This window comes from Vulpes lagopus, chromosome 23, assembly GCF_018345385.1.
Source record: "Vulpes lagopus strain Blue_001 chromosome 23, ASM1834538v1, whole genome shotgun sequence".
In the NCBI taxonomy this organism is placed as follows: Eukaryota; Metazoa; Chordata; class Mammalia; order Carnivora; family Canidae; genus Vulpes; species Vulpes lagopus.
This window is the reverse complement of record NC_054846.1, coordinates 15,502,708-15,529,450: the sequence shown is the minus strand read 5'-3', so window position 1 is coordinate 15,529,450 and position 26,743 is coordinate 15,502,708. Positions and strand designations below refer to the sequence as shown.

Sequence of the window (26,743 nt, the reverse complement as noted above, 5' to 3'; positions counted from 1 at the left end):
AGAACATGGACCAACACGTAACTGGTGTGCATAAATATTTTCTGAATTAATTGATTGCTATCTTAATTTTATTATCATTTAACTCTTCTCAATGTTTAGCTTTCCTTCCTTACCCATTATCTGTCTCCCTTTTTTTCTATATTCATTTTCATTTAACACAGTGATTCCATTTATATATAAACTCTTATGGTTTTAAAAAATATTTAAAAAATATGACTATTAAACATCTACACAAACGTACCACCCTTTTCTGGAAGTTGTATGCTTTAGCCTTGGTGAGAAAGGTTAAACAACAAATCACAATACCTAAGGCCCTGAAACCTAGTGGAAATTAGCATTTTTAGGGGGTGAAAAGTGCAATTTAAATTTTTTTATTTCAATCAGAACAAAACAAGCCTGAAAAGTAACCAGAAAAAACTAAGCTCAAGTTGGAAAATTAAAAGGGAAAATAATTTGATCATATGACTATTTTAAACCAAAACACAGAAGAAAAGAAGGAAAATGTTTATCATGATTAAGGGGGGAAACTCTAATCCTCTTTGATAATCCATTAAATTTTCACAAGATAATAAACATTAGTCTAATCTCAAGAGGAAAGAATAGCACATACTTCTTATTAAACAACCCACATCAACTTCTGTATTACTGGATCCAGGGTTAGAGTAGAGATTAAAGTATCTCTCAATACATCTTTGAAACAGTGACTTCTGACTTTACTCAAGAAATAAGATCACTTCCAAACAAATGTTTATAGTACCTGAGTTTTTCTATAAAATATCTCACCTCACATATAATTTTTAAAATTTAACCAGAAAGCATATCGCCCTTTAAGAAACACTGCAGAGTTTCCAAGAGGTAAACTCTAATTTAGATTTCACCTTTGGTTGTTTCAGGGAAGGCTATATCCTAGCCACACTGCTTACCTAAGTGCAACAAATATCTTTGTCTCTTAACAAAATATAACCCAAGGGGATCAGAGTAAAATGCCTTTTTACCCTCTTTCCCTCCCTTTTCCCTCTTCACTTTCCCTTTCATTCATTCTTCTTTTCATTTACACCATAGGTATTGATTAAGAATCTATGATATTCAGAATGAAGGAAAATGCTGGAGCTACTAAATGAATGCTCAGAAACCAGAAGTGCAATCTAACCAGGTGAATTTTGAAGAGACAGTCAAGTGTATCAGTACTGGAAACATTATGTCTTTTATGAGGGCTATTTACATATCAGGATACAAGCCTGAATTATTGCTGTAATAAGCAGATACTGACTATCCCCAGAGGATAATTAAACAATGTGCCCAACAGGATGTGGGATAATCTGCCCTTTATTGTGCTTTTCAATGATGAAGAAAAAGAGTCATAGTAGCAGATTTCAGAGAAACATCATAGAAGCCTAAGGAAGTTCTCAAAGTGTATTTTTAGTAAACTAAACCCAATATTATGATTATAGGTCATTTTAAAATTACTCATATATTTAACAAATTATAAAACTCAAAATGAAAATTCATTTAATTTTTTTACAGTAAAAAATAATCTACCTTTAAACCAGGTTCTACAGTCTACTACTTTTCTTTGCTTTTACTAGCAAAAATTTCTACAATTTGATCAGCCAATGAAATTGTATCTATTTCTCCTTTAAAATATAAGAGAAAGATTAACAAATTATACAAGACAGGAAGCTTCATAGAATTTTCTTTGCATTTTAAGCTATAAAAACTATATTTATAGGGAACTTGCCCTGATTTTTTTCAGAATTCCAAAATATAAGAACAAAAGCAGGGCCACCCAAATACATAAGATATGCAAGGTAACAAATATTTATCCAATACATTGTTCCTCCAGACACAAGTTAAACAAGTGAAGTTGTAAGACTTTGAAATGTTCAAGAGCAGCCGTCATGACCACAGCTGCCTAGAACAACATCAGAAGCTAAAAATGCTCTAAGAAGTACTAGTTGAATGGATGGCAGGCAGGCTGGCAGGAAGAAAGAAAGCTACCTAACAGCCAGATCTATTTCTGCTGGCAAAATTAACACTCATACTGAAGTACTAAAGTTTTAAGAAAAGATGTCAACAAAGCCAATTATGTATAATAAGAATAAAAAGAAAGGCAAAACATCCAATCTACACTTCTTTATCTAAATGAGAAAAAACTTTTAAGATTCATTGATGAAAAACTTAATTTTAAATTTTAAGCAGTAGCTCTTCAGAATCAGTGTAATTAAATTCATCTTTCAACTAAAACCATTTTTAAGGTGAAGGAAAAAGCAAGTAATATAAAACAAAACCAAGTACACAAATAAATTAACTGAAGCCCAATATACATAATAATGTGATCTACCACAAATGAATTTAGTATAACAACAATGACTCTCAGATTTCATTAAGAAGGTCAAAGGCATGGTGATAACCGACTTTCCTATTTCCTATTAATGTGGTGCCCTAGATCACAGAACATTCTAAAGGAAGTCTTTAATATTCTTTAAAGAACTTAAAACTGTTTTAAAAACTTGTACTTCCAGGAAAAATAACATTATATTAGACCAATTATTTGCACATGTAAAAAGTAAATAGAGATGATAGTGATGATAATAATGATATATCATAAAACGTCCATAAACAAAATTATGATCCAGGAATAACAATGCTCTTGCTCAATAAATGTAGAAAATTAATGTTTTTAAACTAAAATCTTATTTTATATGTATATGTATTTTCTATCTGTAAAAAAAAATCAAGGAATTATCAATTATGCCAATGATTACTAATCATTTTATTTCTATAAATAAATTTGTTTAAAACGGATTGCTGTTAACATAAAAAATGTCAATAATTGAACTTAAAACTATCAAAACAATGTATTTACAGAGAAAGTACTCTATCAATCATTAGGTAAGTTTGGAGAAACATTTGTACCAAAATAACAATTACTTATGTCTGACCTAAGTAATTGATTTGCTAATGATAACCATCAAGTCCAATAAACCTTATGCTGTAGTCTCAGTCTGTAAAGGTCTTCATGTTATTTACACTAATAAAACATTAATCAAGGACCAAATTTATAGCAGCTACTCTATAAATGAGGTCAAGGTAGGTCAGACTTACATAATAAGGAGAAAAAAAAAGGTTGGTCTCTGCAGTGAAAAGAAAAATCCTATTACTTATTCTTTCTGCCCCTGGGATTAAGTCCAGTAGATAAACACTCAAACTACTTCACAAATACATCTATAGCTATGTAAACTCAAGTAACCTCAATGTATCGAATATTCATAAAAGGAAAGCTAAACCCACTGATTTAGAAAAATAAATCTTTGAAATGTTCCTTTTAAATATATTCTACCTTCTATATAAAGATATAATAAAAATTTCAAATACTAGCTCCACTATTTCACTAATGAATATTAGTTTTCTTTACACCATGATGTATTTCTGACATTCAAAAGCAAAGGCTAAGTACTTTCTACAGGTTTAGCACTGAAGTAAAGAAGACAGTTTCTAACCAGAGGCTAACAAATCCAAACAGAGTAAGGTAAGCAGAGGTAAGAAATTTGAAATGGGTATTATAAAACCTATGATTATAGATGATATAAAAATGAGTAAGTTATTCAAATAATTATATCCCAATAAGAATCAGCTATTCCAGATAAGGTTATTTGAGAGTGATATAAAATAATTCATTTCTTCATAAAACACAGAAATGTAAAAAAAAAAAAAAAAAAAAAACACAGAAATGTTTTAACACAAAATATGTATTTTATATGTATATATGTATATATACATATTTTCTTTTCTCTTGACAAAAATCATGAAAGAAATATTACCTATTGTAAGATTATCTGTATAACATGAAGTTACATTTAAGAATGTTAAAAGGTTTACATGAAAAATATCAGTGATTGATATAAAAACAAAGTACTTACAGAAATAATCTTATCAATTAACAACAAATATTAACTGAATTTCTCTAATGTACAAGAAGTAAGGTACTTCTCTAAGAGCCAGAAATACAACCATAAACAAGAGATGGGGACTGCTCTCACAGGACATACACCTTACAAAAGGAAACAATGAAAATAAACATGAGAGAGAAATGAAAGCTATGGGGAAAAGGTTATCAGAAAGGTAAAAGTAACCTGGATAACAGGTTTTGGGGAAGACTTCTCTAAGGGGTGACATCTGAACTGGTACTTAAAGAGAACGAATCAGACATGTAAAGATCAGGGAGTGTATCTTATAGCTACGGTGGAATAAAGAGGCCAGCAAATCCTCTCCAAGAAAAGCAAGTAAAGAACTAAAGAATATCAATCATTTCAGGGTTCTGAAAATTGACCAAAAGCAAACAACAAAATCCATATTAATTTTATTCAAAAAAAAAATCTGCTATATGTTGAGTAAGAAAAAATGGAATTTGTGATGATCTTCTCAGGAAATGCCCCAAACCAAACACCATAGATGAAGTAGTTCTACTACTTTTAGAAACCAACAACCTCACTGACAGAGGTCACTGACTGGATTTGGAGGACAGTTAAAAAAAAAAAAAAAAAAAAAAAAACACATGCCAAGCTGAAAATAAGAAAAAAGCCTATAACTCTTTTAGAATGAGATTACATTTGCAGGAAGGGTGAGCAGGAAACCAAAGAACCAACCAGAAATTGAAGAAGATCCTGAAAATGAAACAGCCATGAATATATATTATATGTATATTAAGGAACTTCATAATAATTTCACACAATCCATGGCTATCGGGGCCCTTATGCACACATACACCGCAGACATGAAAAAGATTAATGGGCAGCAAAAGCTACGACAGAAATGATAATCACCCAAATTTTAATGTGTTCATCAAAGTAAACACAGATCAACTAGCAACTCATTGTCAAAGGTTTCAGAAAGACTTCTAACCAATCATTTACTGATCTCGAATCTGGAAAAAACAGGAGGGACCCCTAAAAAACCAGACCAAAAAACTAAAATCAGAACTTTGGAAAAGCCTACAACAACAGCAGCACCATAAAACAAGAAAGAAATTCTACAAAATTAACCCCAAAGGAGTAACTTTTAAAAGCCAGCTCAATATTTCAAAATCAACGTGATCCATCAAAAATCAACAAACTAAAAAGAAAATCATCATATAAATAGATGCAGAAGATGCATATGACAAAATCCAATATCCATTCATGAGAAACACTCCATAAGCTAACAGAAAAAGTCCTCAACTTGATAAAGATCTACCAAAAATACCCCAAAAAAACAAAAAATCAACCTACAACTAACATCATACTGAATGGTGACAAATGAGAATTTTTCACTAAGATCATTAAAAATTAAGAACTCTGGGGCAGCCTGGGTGGCTCAGTGGTTTAAGCGCCTGCCTTCAGCCCAGGGTGTGATCCTGGAGTCCTGGGATCGAGTCCCACATCGGGCTCCCTGCATGGAGCCTGCTTCTCCCTCTACCTGTGTCTCTGCCTCTCTCTCTCTCTGTGTCTATCATGAATAAGTAAATAAAATCTTTAAAAAAAAGAAATTAAGAACTCACCACTCCTTTCAACATCATATACAAGTTCTAGCTAAAGTAGTAAGACATGAAAAAGAAATTATAAAAGATTGGGAAGGAAGACATAAGAATATCTTCATTCACAGATGACATGATTGTCTATATAGAATATCCAAGGGGTGTCTGGATGGCTCAGTCAGTGAAGTGTCCAACTCTTGGTTTCGACTCAGGGCATAATCTCATTGGTTGTGAGATCAAGCCCTGCTCAGGATCTGCATTCAGTAGGGAGTATGCTTGAAGATTTTCTCCCTCTGCCTCTCCCCCCACTTGTGCATACACGTGCATAAACACTTTCTCTAGAATAAATAAGTCTTAAATATCAATCGGTAGACTGATCTATCTTTCTATATGTCCAAAACAGCAGACAGACAAAGTCCTGGAACTAATCAATTATATCAGATTGTAGGATATAAGGTTAATATACAAAATTCAATTGCTGTTTTTTTTTAAGATTTTATTTATTTATTCATGAGAAACACACACAGAGAAAGACAGAGAGAGGCAGGGACACAGGCAGAGAAAGAAGCAGGCTCCATGCAAGGAGCCCAATGCAGGACTCAATCCTGGCACTGCAGGATCACGCGCTGGGCCGAAGGCAGGTGCCAAACCGCTGAGCCACCCAGGGATCCCCCAAATTGCTGTTTTATATGGCAAAAATGAACATGTAGAATTTAAAAATAAAAAATGCAATTTACATTAGTACCCTAAAAAGTGAAACACTTAGGTATAAATCTAACAAAATATGCACAAGATCTATATGAGGAAAACTAGAAAACTCAGATGAACAATGTTAAACAATTCAATAAATGAAGAAATATCTCATATTCATAGATAGGAAGATTCAATATTGCCAAGTTGTCAGTTCATCCCATCTTGGTCTATAAATTCAATGCAATCCAATTCAAAATTCCAGCAAATTATTATGCAGATATCAACAAAATGATTTTACAGTGTATATGGAAAGGCAAAAGGCCCAGAAGAGCTAACACAATACTGATGGAGAAGGTAGAAGACTCACACTACCCAACATCAAAACCTACCACATAAGGTACAGTTAAGACAGTGTAGTATTGGTGAAAGAATAGACAGATAAATCAAGGGAAAAGAAGAGAAAGCTTCTCAGATGAATCTAAAATAGTCAAACTTGCAATACTGCCACCCTGAAAGCAATTCTGTCCAAAAGCATCATAGATACTGGATTCATTATATCAATAGAATGATTCCTATTTAACTTAAATTCATGAGACTTCCAACAAAATTTTGTAGTCAATCCCAATCATATAATCTTCCATTAGTCAAACTTTATGTAGCCACAACTTGAGGATCCACCAAATGTGACCTTCATTCAGCCACAGAAAGCTGCACACCCATTAAATACAATAGCTGTAGCAGGTATCTTACTGCTAATTCATTTCCATCCACTAATAGAAATTAATAAAATCAAATTAATAAAATCTCTCCTCTGCCTAGGAGCTATCACTTCACTGTTTACAGAAATCTGTGCTCCAACCCAAAATGATATTTAAAAAATTGTAACTTTCTCCACCTCCAGTCAATTATGCTTAATAACAGTGAATAGTAATCAACCAAATTAAGCATTTCTAGAAATCTGCAGAGAGCATTCTTCAAAATCATGCTATGTACATGTTCCAGATCCATTGCTCAAAATCTAAATGATGAAAAAGATATCCAAGACGTCGGTGGTTTCAATAAAGCACTGCTCTTCATCACAACCTCACTCACCCCTGGAAGCCTTAACACTTAATATCATTCTTCAGTGTAATTCCTCAAAGACTTAATTACCAAAACCACCAACATATTGTTGAATGTTGGTTACCAGGGACTGTGAGAGGGAGAAATGGAAGGTAGTCCTCAAAGGCTATAAAGGTTTGGTTATGCAAGATGAATAAATCCTAGAGATCTACTGTACAGCAAAGTGCCTGTAGTTAATACTATATACTTAAAAACTTCTAAGAGTAGATCTTATATTAATTTTTCTAATAATTAATAACAATAGTATAATAATTAGGCAATACAATAAGAAAATGTGACTCATACTGAAGAACCAATACTCAAAACAATCTTCTTCTTTGAGTAAGACCAGGTGTTGGATTTAGCAGATAAATATGTCAAGGTAACTATCACAAATATGTTCAAAGAATTTAAGGCAATCATACTTTGAAAATAAAAGGAAAAATGTGATGAAAATGACTACACAATGAATATAAATAATGAGAATATGCTAAAGAGATCCAACTGGAGATTTTGTTGTGTAAAAAGATAATAATCAAGAAGAAAAACTCCAAGGAAACTCTAAGATGGCAGAAGGAATGAATGAAATTGGAGACACAATAACAGCATTAATAAATTCACCAAGAGGAAAAAAAGATTAAAAATGGTTTAGCAGTACCTGTAGGATATCAAGAGTACATATGTATAACAGGAGTTCAGAAAAAGCAGCAAGCACAGAAAAAAAAATATAGGAAAAAATAATGACTGAAAACTTTCCAATTGTTATGAAAAGCATTCACTGATGGACTCTTGATGCTCAAGGAACTCTAAGCAAGATAAATACCACCAAGCACTGGAAAGGGTATGAGGTTTTACTCTACTTGTAAGCTCCAAATTAACCTATCACAGTTCCATGGATCCTGACAGAAGATATGAAATATCTGGGTCAGAGACAAATGACAATTTATTATTCTCAGCAATAGTAGCAGCTACTACTTCTAAGCCCCAGTTCTGAAACAGTGACATAAGTCCAGGAGATATATAACACAGCATGTTACACAAGAGGAATCCTGAGTGTAGGGCTCCTTAATCTTTTTTGATGGCCAGAAACCTGGTAACTTCTGTCTCAAAGGGAGATATTATTACTATTATAGTAAACAACCCTTCAAATGGAACATTACTATATTCCAGGGCTATGCGCTACTTAAACATCTTAAAAGTAACAGTACAGGACAGAACAAAAGTATTCAGTTCTTCTGCTTGCAAGACATGCAGAAATGTGAGAGATCAATGGAGAATTATCTTCCAACAATCACAAAGAGATCTTTGAGAAGACATATCTTATTCAAAGTGTTGTGAAACACAGGTAAATAAGCAGGTGGAAAAAAGGGATTCATCACATATGAGAGAACAACAATAGAATTAAAGGCTGACTTCATATCAGAAAAGCTGGAGGCCATGTGACATATTCAAAGTACTTGTAAAAAATCAAAGAGTTCATATGCAACAAATCTATCTTTCAAAATGAAAAAACTTTGGGAGAAACATGTGGTAGTTCTGCAAAAAGTTAAGCATAGACTTAACATATGACCCAAACATCTATTATTAGGTCTGTAACCAAGAGAAGTTAAAAGTTAAGTCCACATAAACTCTCATATAAATATTTATAGCATCGTTATTCAAAACCACAATAAAGTGGGACCACCCAAAATGTCCATTCAATAGGTGAATGAAATGTGGTATGTCTATAAAATATTATTCAGCAATAAAAAGGAATACAGCACTGACTCATGCAGTAACAGATGAATCTTGTAAACATGTAAAGTGAAAGATGCCAGTCACAAAAGACTATCTATTGTGTAATTGCATTTGTATGTCATCTTCAGAACAAAAAAACCTATAAAAACAAAAGTGATTGTCTAGGACTGGGGAAAGGAGAAAATAAAAGATGACTGATAATGAGCACAGATTTTCTTTTGAGAGTGATGAAAATGTTCTAAAGTTAGATTATGGTGGTGGCTGCACAACTGAGTAAACTAAATATGATTAAAATTGTACACTTTAAACAAGTGATCTGTATGCTATGTGAAATACCAGCCATATATGTCAGGGTTTTAATATATAGGATAATATATATGACAATACAACCACAAATGATGGGGCTAGAAATAGAACTGCACTAGAGCAATTTCCTATATTTTACTTAAATTAAATTACTATTAGTTGGAAATAGGTTGTGCTAAATTAAAATACATCATGTAACCCTTAGAACATCCAATAAGCAAAGATTTAAAAAATATAAAAAAATCAGAAGAATAACATGGTACACCTAATAATACTAGTTCAATACAACAAGAAAAGACATTATATATTCATATATAAAATAAATAGCAAATGACTGGTGCAAATCCAAACACATTAATAATTAAATAGAACATGAACTGACTAAACAGAAGCAGGAATTGATAGACTAGATAAAAGAGCATGGCATAACACTGTGTTGTCCACAAAAGAGACATTTCAACTAGATTAATAGTAAAAGCACAGAAAGATAGTATGCAAAGAATAACCATAAAAAGAGTAGAATATTAATATATATAAAAACCTGAAGTCAAGAAATACTACTAAAAATAATGATGTGCCATAATGAAAAAGTCAGTAAGAATATATAATAGATACATATTAACAATGAAGGCCCAAAGTACATAAACTAAAAACTAACTTAACAAGAAGAAACTGTAGTTGGAGATTTCAATGTCTCTATCTCAGTAATTAATAGAACTAGAAAGTGAATCTGAAAGGATTTTTTGAAGACCTGAAATTTGAATGATACCATGATACAACTTAACCTAAGCGATAGTTACAAAACACTCCATGCAATTATAGAATATATATTCTTTTCCAATATATTTGGAAACACACTCTTCAGAAAGACCATGAGTTGGCAATAAAGGAGTCTTACTAACCTTAAAAGAACTGAAATCATTTAAAGAAATTCTCAGATTACAATGGAATTAAAATTAGAAATCAAAATGGAAAGGTAACTGCTGATCCCCAAATATTTGGTTATCAACACAAAATAATCCATGGGTCAAATTATTCATCAAAGGTAACATCTGTAAGCATTTTTAGCTCAAAGTCAAATGCAACAAAGCATGTAAAAACTCATGGAATAAAGCTAAAAATATAATGCTGTGTTAGAAATGTACAGCTACAAACACTCATACTGGAAAAGTAGGAATGTCTCAAATCAATAAGCTATCACCTTTATAAACTAGAAAAAGAGGGTCACCTGAGTAGCTCAGTAGTTCAGCATCTGCCTTTGGTTCAGGCTGTGATCCTGGGATGCTGGGATTAAATCCAGCATCAGGCTCTCCCCGGAGAGCCTGCATCTCCCTCTGCCTATGTCTCTGCTTCTCTCTCATGAATAAATAAAATCTTAAAAAAAAAAGGCTAGAAAAAGAACAGTAAACAAAACCTAAGCAACAAAGGATGGAAATAATAAAAACACAACTGAAATCAAAGAAATAGAAAACAGAGAATGTGGGGAAAGCATCAATTTTAAAAAGTGTGGTTCTTTGGGAACACTCTTCAGAAACAAAAGAAGGCACATCAGTAATGCCTACCATAATTAAAAGCACTACAAGAACAACTCTGCCACACAACAAATAAATGGATAAATTCCTATAAAATTAAAATTTCCACATTTGGCACTTAAGTAACAAAGTCTGTGAATAGCCTGTAACAAATAGTGTAACTGAATTAGTAATTCATAATCTTGGCACAGAGAAAAACCCAGGCTCGGGTACCTTCATAGGTGAATTATATAAAATATATAAAGAAGACGTGAATAGCAATCCTATACATACTCATTCAGAAAACAGAGGAGGAAGCAATTCCCATCTCATTTACTGAAGCTAGTATTATCCTGATACCAAGCCAGACAGACAAATCAGAGAAAACTATAATCAACTTATTCATAAAAAGACACAAAAACCCATAACAAAGCATAAGCCAAATTAATCTTGCAACATATTAAATAAATTAAATATTATGACCAAGTAGGATTCATACCAGAAATATATTTAACACTGAAATATCAATTAATATAAATCACCATATTAATAAAGAACAAAACCCACATGATCAACTTATACACGAAGATGGAGACAGCTGTCAAAATCCAAGATACACTCAAAATAACTATTCTCCAATAAAGAACAAAAAAAAAAAAAAGGAGAGAACTGACAAAACTGGATACAGAGCATTTGCAAAGAAGTTTCAGCTAACGTAATACTTAATAATGAGAGACCAAATGCTTTCCCTCTAAAATCAAGAATCAGGCAAGAATGTCCAGTTTCAGTACTGTTTAATATCATTCTGCAAGTCCTAACCAGTACAATAGGCAAGAAAAAGCATTGAAGGGCATCCAGATTGGAAAGCAAGAAGTAAAACTACCAACTGTTTTTCACTGTCAACATAATTCTGAAGCAAAAGCTAAAGAATCTAAAAACAAAATTTCAAAAACCCTTAAGTAATGAATAAGTTTAGAAAGGTTACAGGATATAGGATCAATACACAAAAACTGACTACACTTTATGAACTAAATAATAATGAACAATCAGAAAATGAAGAAAGAAATTCCATCATAGTACCTTCAAAAAGATAAATTACACACAAATTTTTCATTAGTTCAATGCTTATATACTAAAAACTTTGCCAATAAAGAAGATCTGACTAAATGGAGTGAAATTACATAGATTAGAAGCCTCAAAATTAGTAAAATGATAATCATCTCCAAATTAATCTATACTAGTGGATATCAATAAGCTGATTCAAAATTTATATAGGAATGTAAATTATCTAAAATAGCCAAAATAATTCTGAAAAAGAACGTAAAAGAACTAGTTATTCAAAACAAAGTTCAAACTTTGTTTGCCCAAACTTCAAAACTTCAAATAACAAAGTTTCAGTAATAAGAACCCGGTGACAAAGTCATAAACCAGGTATAGAGATCAATGGAACGAAATGAATACCAGAAATAAATCCCTATACTTCCAGTCAACTGATTTTCAATAAAGGTAATAAGACAATTTGCTGGGGAAATAGTGACTTTCAACATGAAAAAACTGAACTTGGGCATTTCACACCATACAAAAAAAGGAACTCTAAATGATCACAGATCTAAATATAGAGGCTCAAACAATAATATTTCTAGGACAAAAAAGTATATAATATTTATAGGAATAAAAAATCTCTAAGACCTTGTTTTAGGCTGAAGTTTCTTGAATTTGACAACAAAAACATGATCCATTAAAAAAAAAAACTCCAGGGATCCCTGGGTGGCGCAGCGGTTTGGCGCCTGCCTTTGGCCCAGGGCGCGATCCTGGAGACCCGGGATCGAATCCCACATCGGGCTCCCGGTGCATGGAGCCTGCTTCTCCCTCTGCCTGTGTCTCTGCCTCTCTCTCTATCTCTCTGTGACTATCATAAATAAATAAAGATTTTAAAAAAAAAAATGTTAAATAAAAAAAAAAAAAAACTCCATACTTTATCAAAATTAAAAACTTTTGCTCTTCAATGACTGGCAGAAAATATTCACAAATCATGTATGTGACAAAGGACTTGTTTCCAAAAATACATAAAGTACTGTTTAAAAAGTCAGAAGTCATACAGTGAAATTTAGAAGTTAAGTAAAAGATGAGCACAGATATTCTTCCAAAAATGTATGAATAAACAATTTGTCCCTGGAAAAACATTCAACATCATTAGTCATTAGGAAAATGCAAATAAAAAGCACAGTGAGATACCTATTAGGCTGAATAGGAAAAGACCCTGGCAGTTTCTTAAAAAGCTAAACATAGATTTACCATTCAGCTCAACAATTCTATTCCAAGATACCTACCCAAAAGAAATGAAACCTATGTCCATACAAAGCCTTGTACACAAAATAGTAATAGTAGCATTATTTATAACAGCCAAAAAACAAAATAATCTAAATGTTCACTGGCTGTTGAGGGGACAAACAAGATGTGGTAAAATATATCCACACAATGGAATATTATTAATCAACAAAAAAGGAACAGTGTATTCTAATAAATTACCATAAAGATAAATCATCAAGAAATATTATAAGAACAGTATTGGAGAAAATCACATTGATCCAAGAACTAAAATAATTGAGAAATAAATGAAATAATTTGAGAACATAATTGAGACTCCAAAGACAAGGGATGGTGAATGGTAGACTACAGATGAGCTTCAAAGCTGAACAAGATACTGATCTGCCAGTTCCCTCATCTCTCCTCCTACAATCTTGTCCTCCATTCTGCCTCAACCATTTATTGCATGGTCATATGCCAGATCTCATCATTTCGAATAACTAAATGGCCTTGGTTCTATTCATCTCACTTTCTAAGTACCTCATGTTTATAGCTGATTTATTGTTATCCCAACAGTAGCTGTACTTAAATCCCCCGATTCACCCATCCTATCATTTTCTTTACACTCACTCTCCTCTTTGATGGCTTCTCTCCTCTTCACTAAGCATAATAATCATAATCCTGTGATCAATGATTACAATCACACTCCTACATAATAGTTTGACTCCCTTGTTCTTGTGTTTTTCACATTCATTTGACAAATCTTTAAATTCTTTAAACCCAACTTTCACTCATTTCCATATTTACCTATCAGCCTCTGCAACTACATAAAATGTCCTCCCATTACCATAAGTAACATGCCAATGCTCTACTTTAAGCCAATTTCCTCCATTTGTATATAAATACCCCTACTTTCTAATCTAATAAAAAAATGTCACTCCAGAAATTTTCATCTATCACTCCTAAATCAACTTCCCCACTCATCACCATGAAACCCCTGCCCTGCTCTCATATTTTAAAACTCTTATTTCCCTTGCTCTATTTCTATTTTACAGCCCTAGTTACCCCTCTTATTTCTGCTTCACTTTGTAGCAAAATTCCTATAAAGAACTGTTTATATACATTCTCTAATTCTCCTTCTCATTTTTTTTCTTTTCTAAATACACTGCAAATGGGCTTTTTTCCACATCACTCTTCCAAAATTACTCCTGTCCAAGTAAGAAATCACTTGTAAGCCAAGGGTCAAATCTCAGTTGCCATCCTATCACCTTAAGGATTTCATCTAATCTTCAGACATTAAATACTACCTAAATGCTTATAACACACAAATTTATATATCTAGCCTAAAGAAATAACTAGTCACTGCCTATTTAATATCTCTGCTTAGAGGTTGACTAGAGGTTTAAAAACCAGTACTGCCAAGACTAAACTCCTGACCTTTCCCAATATCTGTTTTTCCATCCTGGTTGAAACACCATTTTTTTCAGCTGTGCAGGTCAAAAATCTTAAGAATAATAGTGGACACCTAGCTTTCTCTCACAACCCACATCAAATCCATTAATAAATACTATAGGCTCTACCTTCAAAACATATTCAAAAATTTTTTTCTAAGATTTTATTTATTTATTCTTGAGAGATAGAAGGAGAGACAGAGCCAGAGACACAGGCAGAGACAGAGCCAGAGGGAGAAGCAGGCTCCATGCACTGGGAGCCCGACGTGGGATTCGATCCCGGGTCTCCAGGATCGCGCCCTGGGCCAAAGGCAGGCGCCAAACCGCTGCGCCACCCAGGGATCCCCTTCAAAACATATTCAGAATCCTACTACTTCTTATCTCCTCAAATATTACTACCCTAGTCCAAATCACCATTATGCTTAACTAGGATTACTACAATAGCTTTCTACAATAGCTTCTATCTTAAAACTTCTACATGTATCAGCCAAGAGGGACCTTTTTAATACATAAAGCATACTGTCTCCCTCCTCTACTCAAATCCTGCAATGAATATTATTTCCCAGAGTAAGTTGCAAACTCTCTATACAAAATCTTACCCCTATGTTATCTCTCTGATTTCATATCTTACTTCTCTTCACTTTGATCATTTTGTTCTTGCTATATTGTTCTCATTCCTCAAATATTCCAGGGAAGCTTTCACCTGTTGTTCCCTAGGACTGAAATGATCAACCCGTATGGTTAACTCCCTCACATTTTCCAAGTGCTTGCTTAAATGTCACGTTTTATCAATGAGCTCTAAGCTGACTACTCTATTCAAACCGCAAACCAAGCCAATCACTTCTACTTCCTTTAGAAATCTCTATTCCCCTCAATCTGCTCCAAATTATCTTTTTTCCACAGTACTAACCATTCACCTATCATATAATCCATTACTTATTTTATTGTTCACAGTCTGCCAATGATTGTTCAAATGTAAGATCTACAAATAAATATATATTTATCTGTTTATTGGTCTCTCCCCAGCAACAAAGGCAATTCACGGTACACAGTGAATAATAAATATTGGCTGAATGAGTAGATGAAAAAACAGAGGCTAATAAAAGTAAAGGTAGTTTCCAAATAAAAGTTGAAACCTGAATCCAAGGCTAACTTCATAGCTGATGCTATTAATCAAAAAGCTATGAAGCTTTAAAAAAAAAAAAAAAAAAAAGCTATGAAGCTTTATCTTTTAAATGTAATAGTAATTTGCATAATCATGGGTGGTTATACTGAGTAGAGCCTATACTAATAATAATTGGCTTTCATAAAAATTTTTTTAATGGCCAGATTATTCTTCAAGCAGGTAAATCCTATAAATGATAGGAAATCTGTTAATTCATATTTTGTATTAAATAGAACCAATACATATTTGATCAAAGGCTCTAACTACCTCTTTTTCTATATATAAATTTTGGAAAGATTCAATACCTCAGAGTTGAAATTCAGCCAAAGAATGATTCAGTTTTTTATAAATTAAACATTTTGAAATTTTTACTAAAAGACTAAACTGGAATTAACTCACTGAGAAATATTTCTTGGTTTCCTACCATTTGCCACACTCATAACTGCAATATAGAGCTCTCTTTCTCATATTAATCACAGCAATAACCTTACTACTGTGTTTCCTGATTTCATCCAGCTCTTTCTCCTTTAAACCACCCCAAATATTTCTGTCAGTTATCTTTTCAAAACCGAAGTATCATATTCCTTTGCTTAAAATCTTCCAAGCTTTCCAATATCTTTACATAATAGTCCAAATTTGCTACAATAGGCCTTTTATGATCCAGATGTCCAATTCTAATCCAATAATTCAAATACACACACAACACTTGAATATTCTGTATACCTTCCCATATCACGGTGTCTTCAGATATTCTATTTCCTCTATTTGGAATGTTTGTTTTTTTGTATACATTCTCCAACTTATCCTCACTTTTCCAATGTCTATAGGACTAGCCCTACTCATCTCTGAAAATATGTTAGTGACATCACCAAACGGCAACATACATCATTTGTGACCTCACCCTCCCATGAGAAAAACAACTAACAATTATTCAAGAACAAGACACCACTGAGAATTCCAGAACACAAGAATGAGGCTAGAGGACCCCCCTGAACCACAGAGAACTAGACAAACAGCATTAGGAGGGTAAGAGAAGCAGCTAAACATTGACTGTTTTACCCCTCCCTCAAGCACAGCACCACGTGCAGAGGTTTCCTCTGAGCCACGGTTTCCACCACTGTGAAGAGAAAACCCAGCCCTAGACAACCAGCCCCCAATTTGGCCTTGTGGGACCCACTCCTCTAAACACATCCAATGAGGACTGCAGGAAAGTCTGCATGGCTCAACCACTGGGAATTTGAGTGTGACAAGGAGTGAGGAAGGGGAACAACAACAACACAAAGATCTTGGCCATGGACTTATACACTTGTAGAGCCCTGGCAATAATCCTAACCAGCAGCTTTGCTCATCTGCAGAACAGTCAGTGACACTCTCTAAGGAGGGAATTCAGCATGGTGCATATTACTTGATTCTAATCCTCAAACATGGTTGCTTACCAGCCATAGAGACTGGTTTGCCCTCATCTGGACAAGAGGTTGAGTCACATACCTACACACTGAAAACAGTGTCTCCCAAACATACCTGACCAGAGTGCTGGTGGAAAAACCAGGAAGCTGTGTAGCCCAGCAATACTTGAACAGAGAGGCAGGCACACAAAACTGATTACCCCCAGAGAAAAGCCAGTACCAGAAGTGGAAGATTCTTGTGCTATGAACAGTCATGAGGATTCATTCATAGGGCAAGACAGCTCCAGGTCATTCTTTGGGAAATTGAGAACAACATGAAGGAAGGGAGCTAAGACATAGCTTAGTCTCACCCACATGCGGGAGCTTACATTCCCACCTAGGTAGGAGACCTGACACATAGCTCCAAACCCACTATACCTCCCAGCCCCATCTCACCAAAGGGCTGGCAAGAACAATCTGAAAGCTGTGCAGTCCAATGGCACTCAAGCCAAGAGAAGGGCAAGAAGAGCCCATAGCTTGTGGTGCAAAGCCAGAGCACTTGGGTAGTAGGTCAACATGAGTTAAGACAATAAACAAAGAACTTTCCTATCATTAGAGCTACTTCAATCACTGCAGCCAGGCGGGGGAACTAACTTATAGCCCCACTTAATAGTGAACAGAATCTCCAGCCTGCCTGATCAAGGAACCTAACCACAGTACATGGGAAACTACATAGCCCATCCAACAACTCCACTTATATACACACTTGAAGAGAGAACCAACCATGGCTTTAACTGTTCGCAGAATAAAATCTGTGGCCTCACCTGAAAAGAGAATTCAAAGCATACTCTTGCCTGATTCAGGTCTCCAAACAAAAAGTCACAAAGGCCCTGGGTCCCATTCTACTGCCTTGCAGGGCAGAGAAAATAATTCATAGTCACACCTACAACTAACTATAGTACCCAGTCCTGACCATCTATCTAGTAAGACTGACCAGAAAATCGAAGCAATTACAGAGTCCATTCTACAGACTCACTTGGGTAGGGTACCAAGTCAAAAGTCCTATCCAACTGATCTCAGCCAGAGGCACATCCCACACCCCAACCTCAGCACTCAAATAGTTGCTCATCCAAAAATACATAATAGGAGGTCACACCTGGCCAAGAATATTATGAGCAGACACACCCAGAAACTCAAACTAAGGTAACTGGTGAATATATGTCAAATGTAATTTGGTAATGATGATGGTACATAATTCACATACAACTCTAACTTAAGGGTCTAAAAAGTAAACATAATAAAATAACCATAACTATAATAGCCTGTGAGTACACAAAATTAAAATATGCAAACTATACCAACAGTAACCTAAAATGTGAGTGGGAAGAGAAAATGTAACATTTCTAAATTCTACTGGTTATCAGTGTAATATCCCTATTTTAGAAGCCTCATGGTAAACACAAAGAAAAACACCTATAACAATTACACAAAAGAACATAACAAAGAAACCACAGCATACAGATAATAAAGGTATCAACACGCTAAAAAATAAAGGAGCAGGATAAGAAGTAAGGAGTAACAGACCCACTAAATCACCAAAACACAAATAAGAAAATGGCAATACTAAGACCTTACCTATCAATAAGCACTCTATACATAAATGGATTTAATTCTCTAATCAAAAGACATAGCATGGCTGGATGGATTTAAAAAACAAGATCCAAAGATAGGATACCTATTTTAAAGTACACACAGTGCGAAGGAATAAAAATAATCACTTCAAACAAATGGAAACCAAAAAAATAAATAAAATAAAATAAAATAAAATAAAATAAAATAAAATAAAATAAAATAAAGTTATATCAGACAAAATATACTTTAAACTAAAAATAGTTAAATGAGACAAAGAAGGTCATTACATAATAATAAAGAGGTCAATCCGTCAAAAAACATATGATTATAAATATCTGTGTACTCACTATCAGAACACCTAAGTACATACAGCAAAAATTAACACGGGTAAAAAGGAGAAATAAAGAGTAATACAATAATAGCTGGGGACATTAATATCCCACTCTCAACAAAAGATAAATGATCTAGACAGAGAATCATTTAAGGAAACAGCCAATCTGAACACTAGATCAAATGGACCTAGCAAACATATACAGAGCATTCTATCTGACAACAGCAGAATACACACGTTGAATATCTTCAAAGATACAGTATATGCTAGACTATACTATGGTCTTAGCAAACCCAAGAAGACTGAAATCATATAAATTACCTTCTCTGACCACAACAGCACAGAACAAGAAATCAGTAACAAAGAAAAACTGGAAACTCCACAAACACATGAGAATTAAACACCATTTTTCTAAACAACCAATAAATCAAAGAAGAAATTAAAGGAGAAATTTAAAAGTTTCTTGAGATAAATGAAATGATATCCACAACATATCAGTACTTATAAGATACAGGAGTGCCTAGGTGGCTCAGTTGGCTAAGCCTTTGGCTCAGATCATGATCCCAGGGTCTTAGGATCAAGCCCCACATTAGGCTCCCTGCTCAGCGAAGAGCCTGCTTCTCCCTCTCCCTCTGCTACTCTCCTTGCTTGTGCATTCTCTCTCTAATAAATAAATAAAATTAAAGAAAAAAGAAATTCTGAGATACAGCAAAAGCAGATGAAGTAAGTTCACAGCAACAAATACCTATATTAAAAAGCAGGAGAGGGCAGCCTGGGTGGCTTAGCGGTTTAGTGCTGCCTTCAGCCCAGAGCATGATCCTTGAGTCCCAGGATCGAGTCCCATGTCAGGCTCCCTGCATGGAGCCTGCTTCTCCCTCTGCCTGTGTCCCTGCCTCTCTCTCTCTCTCTCTCTCTCTCTGTATCTCATGAATAAATAAAATAATAAATAAAAATAAAAAGCAGGAGAGATATCAAACAACCTAACTCAACATCTTAACAAATAGAAAAAGAAGAACAAACCAGGCAGAAGGTTGGTAGAAGAAAGGTAATAATAAAAACTAGAGCAGAAACAAAAACAGAAAACAGAAAAACAACAGAAAAAAATTAACCAAACTAAGAAGTGATCCCTTGAAAAATAAAACAAAATTGGTGAACATACAGCTAGACTAACCAAGATAAAAAGAGAACCCAGATCAACAAAACTATAAATGAAAAAGGGGAGCATTGCAACAGATACCACAGAAGTATATGGGTTCATAAGACATTACTATGAACAACCAAATGACAACAGATGAGACAACCTAGAGGAAATGGAAAAATTCTTAGAAACTACAATTTACAAAGAATGAATTAGAAAGAAACAGAAATACCGACTGGAGCAATTACTAGTAAGGAGATTGAATGAGTAATCAAATAACTCCTAATAGGGAAAAGCCTAAGACCAGATGGCTTCACAGGTGAATTTTACCCAGCATTTAAAGAAGAATTAACTCCATTACTTTAAAACTCTTTCTAAACAATGAGAGAATACTCCCAAAGCCAGCAAATCTCAAAACCAAAACCAGAAAAAGAAGATACTAGGAAAAAAAAAAACAAGTAAATATTCCTGATGAATATAGTTGCAAAAGTTCTCAATAAAATAACAGCCAAGTGAATTCAGAAGAACATTAAAAGGACCAACCATTCACCATGATCAAGTAGGATTTATCCTGGGATGCAATGATGATTCAACACATTCAAATCAATCATTGTGATACATCACATTCATAGAATGAAGGAAAAAATCGTATGGTCATACTATAGTTGCATAAAAAGGCATCTGACAAAATTCAACATCCATCTGTGATTAAAAACACTTAACAAATTAGGTATAGGAGGAAGATATCTCAACATAAGAAAGGCCTTGTACACAAACCCACAGGTAACATCAAACAAAACAGTGAAAGTCAAAAGCTTTTCTCTAAGATTAGAAACAACACAGGGGTGCCCACTCTGACTGCTCCTATTAAATACAGAACTGAAAGTTCTAGCTAGAGCAATAACCCAAGAAAAAAAATTAAAAGTATCAAAATTGGAAAAGAAGAAGTAAAATTGTTTCTACTCGAAGATGACATGATTTTATATATAGAAAATCATAAATATTCAACCAAAAAATGTTAGGTTTCATTCAACCAAAAAATGTTAGGTTTTGTCTGTGAACTTTGTATGTTCACACACAAAACCAATAGCATTCAATATAGTAACAAAGTTCACACACAAAACCAATAGCATTCAATATAGTAACAATGAATTTTCTGGGAAAGAAACAAAGAAATCGATTCTATTTACAATAGCATCAAAAATAATAAAATTCTTAGCAACAATTTTAATCAAGAAAGTGAAAGATCTCTACTCTGGAAACCATAGAACACTGATGAAAGAAATCAAAGAAAAAACACATAGGGAGAAAGGTATCTTGTATTCATGGACTGAAAGAATTTATATTGTTAAAATGTCATTACTACCAAAATACAACTATAGATCAATGCAATCCCTATCAAAATTCCAGTGGCATCTTTATAAAATTTTTTTAAAAACCTCTAAAATTTATATGGAACAATGATCCTGAATAGTCAAAGAAATCCTGAGAAAGAACAAAATGGGATGTACCACACTTCCTGATTTCAAGCGATACAAAAAACTACAGTAATCAAAATAGTTTGGTACTAGCATAAAAGCAAATAAAAAAAAAAAACAGAATCAAGAGCCAAGAAATAAACCAAAGCATTTCAACTAATATTTGACAAGGGAGCCAAGATCACTCAATGGAGAAAAGACAAGTCTTTTCAATAAATGGTGCTAGAAAAATTGGACATTCAGAAATAAAAGAATGAAACTGAACCCTTATCTTAATGCTAATCACAAAAATTAACTTGAAATGGATTAAAGAATTAATGTAGTATCTGAAACCATAAAACTTTAGAAGGAAACTATTCAACATGGTCCTTGGAAATGACTTTTTTTAGATACAACACCTCAAACACGAGCAACAAAATAAAAAATAAACAAGTGTGACTACATCAATCTAAAAAGCTTCCATTCAGCAAAAGATACCATCAATGAAATGACAACCTATGGAATAGAATATTTTCAAACCAATATGTCTGATAAGAGACTAGTATCTGAAACAGATAAAGAACTCCTACAACTCGAAAGCAAAACACAGGGGTGCCTGGGTAGCTCAGTTAGTTAAGCATCTGTCTTCAGCTCAAGTCTTGATCCTGGAGTCCTGGGTTTGAGCCCCGAGAAATGATCCCTGTTCATCAGGGAGTCTGCTTCTTCCTCTCCCTCTGCTCCTCCCCCAACTTATGTTCGAGTTCTCTCCTTCTTTCTCTTTTTCTCTCTCTTGCTCACTTTGTCTCAAATAAATCTTTTTTTAAAAAAGGCAAAACACACACGCACACACACACACAATATCCAATTTAAAAATGGGCAAGGAACCTGAATGGACAGTTTTCCAAAGTAGATATATGAAAGGCCACAGACACATGTAAAGATGGTCAAAAGGGAAATGCAAAGTGAAACAACAATGAACTATCACCTCATACCTGTCAGAATGGTTAAGATAAAAAAGAGATAACAAATTTTGTCATAGATGTGGACAAAAGAGAACACCTGTGCACTATTTGTGGGACTGTAAACTGGTACAGAAACTATGGAAAATAGTATAGAGGTTCATCAAATAATTAAAAATAGGACTACCATCTGATTCAGCAATTCCTCTTCCGGGAATATACCCAAAGGAAATGAAAACACTAGCTGGAAAAAGAGTATATACGCAACCATTTTCATAGCAGCATTATTTACAATAACAATGATATGGAAATAAATTAAGTGTCCATTGATAAATGGACAAAGAAGTAAGATAAAGATATAAATAGATATAATGAAATACTATTCAGGCATTAAAAGTGAGGAAATCCTATCATTGCAGCAACATGGCTGGAGCTTGAAGGCATTATGCTAAGTGAAATAAGTCAGACAGAGAAGGGAAAATATCCCATAATCTCTCTTACATGTAGAATCTAAGAAACAAACAAAAAACCCAAACTCCTAGAAAGAGGTCAGACATATAGTTAGCAGAGGCAGAGAAAGGAGAGCTTGAAGGAAGGTGGTCAAAAGGTACAAACTTCCAGTCACAAGATAAATAACTACTAAGGATGTAATGTACAACATGATGACTATATAGTTGACATTGCTATACAATATACAGGAAAGTTGTTAACAGAGTATATCCTAAGAGTTCTCATTACAAGGACAAAATTTTTCCTTTCCTTCATTGTTTTATTCATATTGTATTTACATGAGAGAACAGATGTCAGCCAAATCTTTTGTGATAATCATTTCACAATATACGTAATCACACCATTCTCCTATATACCTTAAACTTACAATGATGTATGTTACTTCTCAATAAAACCGGAAAAGAAATAAAAATTAAGAATGAAATTAAAAAAGAAAATCTCTCTCAAGAATCATGATCTCTGGGTACCTAATTCTTCCATACTAAACTGTCAAGTATTTCTTTTAATATGTATTTCAACACTTCCACAACAGAATTTAGCAAAAGGCATTATAACTGCAGGTTTATTTACTGGTTTCCAATACTAGTATGTGGGCATCTAAAATTACTTGGTCAGCAGAAGAATTTTAGGAGTATTTAATGTCAAATGAAGTTATCCATACCCTTTTTGCTCTATTCTGTAATATTGAGACAGATGCTAGATTCCTAGTTACTAGTTCAAATAGTTCGTCAAGTGATGGCATCAGTCTCTCAACACTAGCCACAATACAATAAAGAAACATTCCTAAACAATAATTCTGTTCAAAATACAAATTCAAATGGCAGCTACACACACTTTTTAACCTATACCCAGGGTCTTCAGTCCAACTGATCCAAAATCAGCTACCACAAAAACAGACTCCAAGTAGTCAGCTCATCATTTCCTCAATTTACTTTTACCTTTTAATTCTCTTACACTCTTCCATCTATTTTCTCCCTTGTAGCTTTCTTTTCATCTCTGGACTTGGTTCTTTTTTCTTTCTTACTACTGTCTTTCTTTTCCTTGAATTCTTCTACCTGTAAATGGAAACCTTACCAATTTTCTCCCTCCCTCTACTTTCTCATCACATGGTGACACAGCACAAAACTTGTTCTCCCTCTCCTTTATGATCATGGTATGACAGAGAGAGAGAGTACAGACCTCTAAGTATTGGGCTCTACAAATATAATTAAATTCACGGGAAGTCCAAGTTAGTGTTCGTTTTATTATAATGCTAACAAAATCACTAGTTTACTCTTGCCAAACTCAGCCTTACCTATCAAAAAATAAAAATCAGAACTTTATCACTAAGCATGTAACTGTGAAAAAAAAAGTAAAATAATTAAATACTGATATGTTTGTAAAAAAATAAGCTCCACTACATTACTGACTGCAAAAACAATATAGTACCCAAAAATATCAGTTTCAATGGCAAGCATCCAGTAAGATTTGCTAGTAAAATATAAATGGATATAAAATAGTTTACCTTCCTTCATTGACAAGTTCGATGAAAGCAAGGCCTGCATTCTTCTGGATAGAATTCTGCCACTCCTAAAAAACAAAAATAAAACAAAAAAGGCAGAAAAGAGCTGAACACATATATTTTTTTAAACAATTATGAAAAACATCACCCGTATCAATTTCATATCTTAGCTCTTAAAGGGAAAGTTCGGTTAAATGTGCTGTCTACCCAATGCAGCCCTGTAAACACATGAATAGCTAAGAGTCAAAATTAAAAGTAAAAAGTTAGCAACAACTTGATTCCATATAAACCAAAAAACACTAAATTTATTTTCCCTTTTTCTATACTATTACATACTACTACTTCAACTGAAATATTGGAAATTGGAAAGGAAGGCAGCACAGACCCAAGAACAGAGGTTTTTGTTTTTGTTTAAGAGATGTATCACTTCCCCAAATGAAGGGAGGACAAAATTAAACAGTTCGGTACACTTAATAAATAGCACACATTCTAACACAAAAATTGATAATTAAGAAACAAGAAAGACCACTGAATTTGGCTAGGTTACTTCTGAGCTGGAAAACAGTTCACTAGTCTATCAATTAGCAGAAGATTGTATAAATCCATTAATTATATTCTTTATAAATAATTATCCAGGGATCCCTGGGTGGCGCAGTGGTTTAGCGCCTGCCTTTGGCCCAGGGCGCGATCCTGGAGACCCGGGATCGAATCCCACATCAGGCTCCCGGTGCATGGAGCCTGCTTCTCCCTCTGCCTGTGTCTCTGCCTCTCTCTCTCTCTCACTGTGTGCCTATCATAAATAAATAAAAATTAAAAAAAAAAAATAATAATTATCCACTAAAAAACTTAAGAAGGAAACGTACAAATGACTTTTTGCAATCGTCCTATCAAAATAAATATAAATATGTAAAACATATATAAATACATAGACCTTTAATTCAAAACATTTAAATGTATAGAACAAATATTAATCCATAAGGCTAGGCCTACATGAACTGAAAAGTAGCTAGAGTTGAGAAATGTCCATGCATGAGCCCAGGTGTGTACGAATGTGTGAAATGCCAAGATATATATGTATTTGGGTATATGTATGCACATGTATATCTTTTCTTAATATAGGTATTTAAATAAAATTTTAAATAACTGGAAATATATCATCTTTATGATCCTTAAAACTAAGGAGCCCATTTCATTCTGCCTACATAGTGTCCTTCTACTGATCTTTTTTTGTTTTGTAAACTCAATGTTGGGGTACAAAAGACAATGTTGGGGTACTTACCTTTATTACCAAAAATATTCATATGTTCTTAAATGTAATACCTTAAGAGTCTGAAAGTCCATGTACTTTGACATGGACTGACAACTGCTATGTCACTCCAAATTCCTATTTTTTTTCCAGCCTCATCCTTTCTCTTCTACTTTTTTTCCTTTTCATTCCAATTTTGTATTGTTTTATGTTTTGAAAAACCCAAGGTGGTTCTCAGAACTAAAATGGCTTCATACCACAATTTTTGTTATAAGCTTTTTTTTTTTTTAATTTACTCAGTTAACATACAGTGCAATACTGTTTCTGAAGCAGTATAAGGTTCTATTTCATAAAAGTGTCAATAAGAATACTAACAGAACATATACAGTAGAATGAAAGTAAATATAAAATCACTCAGAAATCTGATAGTAGTAATTGATAGATCTAGGAGAGAAGATAAAGCAATGTGTTTTTAAGGAAAGAGCAAGAAGTAATGAAATCTATATTCTCACACTGATTCTGACACTAACGGGTTATGCCCCTGGATAGATCACTTGACATCTCTAAGTCTTAGATACTCCCTTAAAAACTTTCTTTAAGCTATATTATGATTCAGTAATTTACTGACATTTAGAAATTATGACTCATAAGCACCCAATCTATACTCTCTCAAATTCACTATTACCACCCAACTGAAACAATAAAGATCTCTTCTCTTTTTTTCTTAAGATTTTATTTATTTATTCATGAGACACCGAGAGAGAGAGAGACACAGAGACACAGGCAGAGGGAGAAGCAGGC

The 26,743-nt window shown here is 33.8% G+C and overlaps 1 protein-coding gene across 1 annotated transcript in view; it reads right to left on the bottom strand.

Moving 5' to 3' along the window:
* LRBA (LPS responsive beige-like anchor protein) overlaps nt 1–26,743 on the bottom strand; it is a 730,439-nt gene that overhangs the window by 446,588 nt on the left and 257,108 nt on the right. Inside the window, 1 exon segment of the mRNA XM_041738215.1 lies at nt 24,700–24,764. Within this exon segment, the coding sequence (XP_041594149.1) occupies nt 24,700–24,764 (65 nt within the window).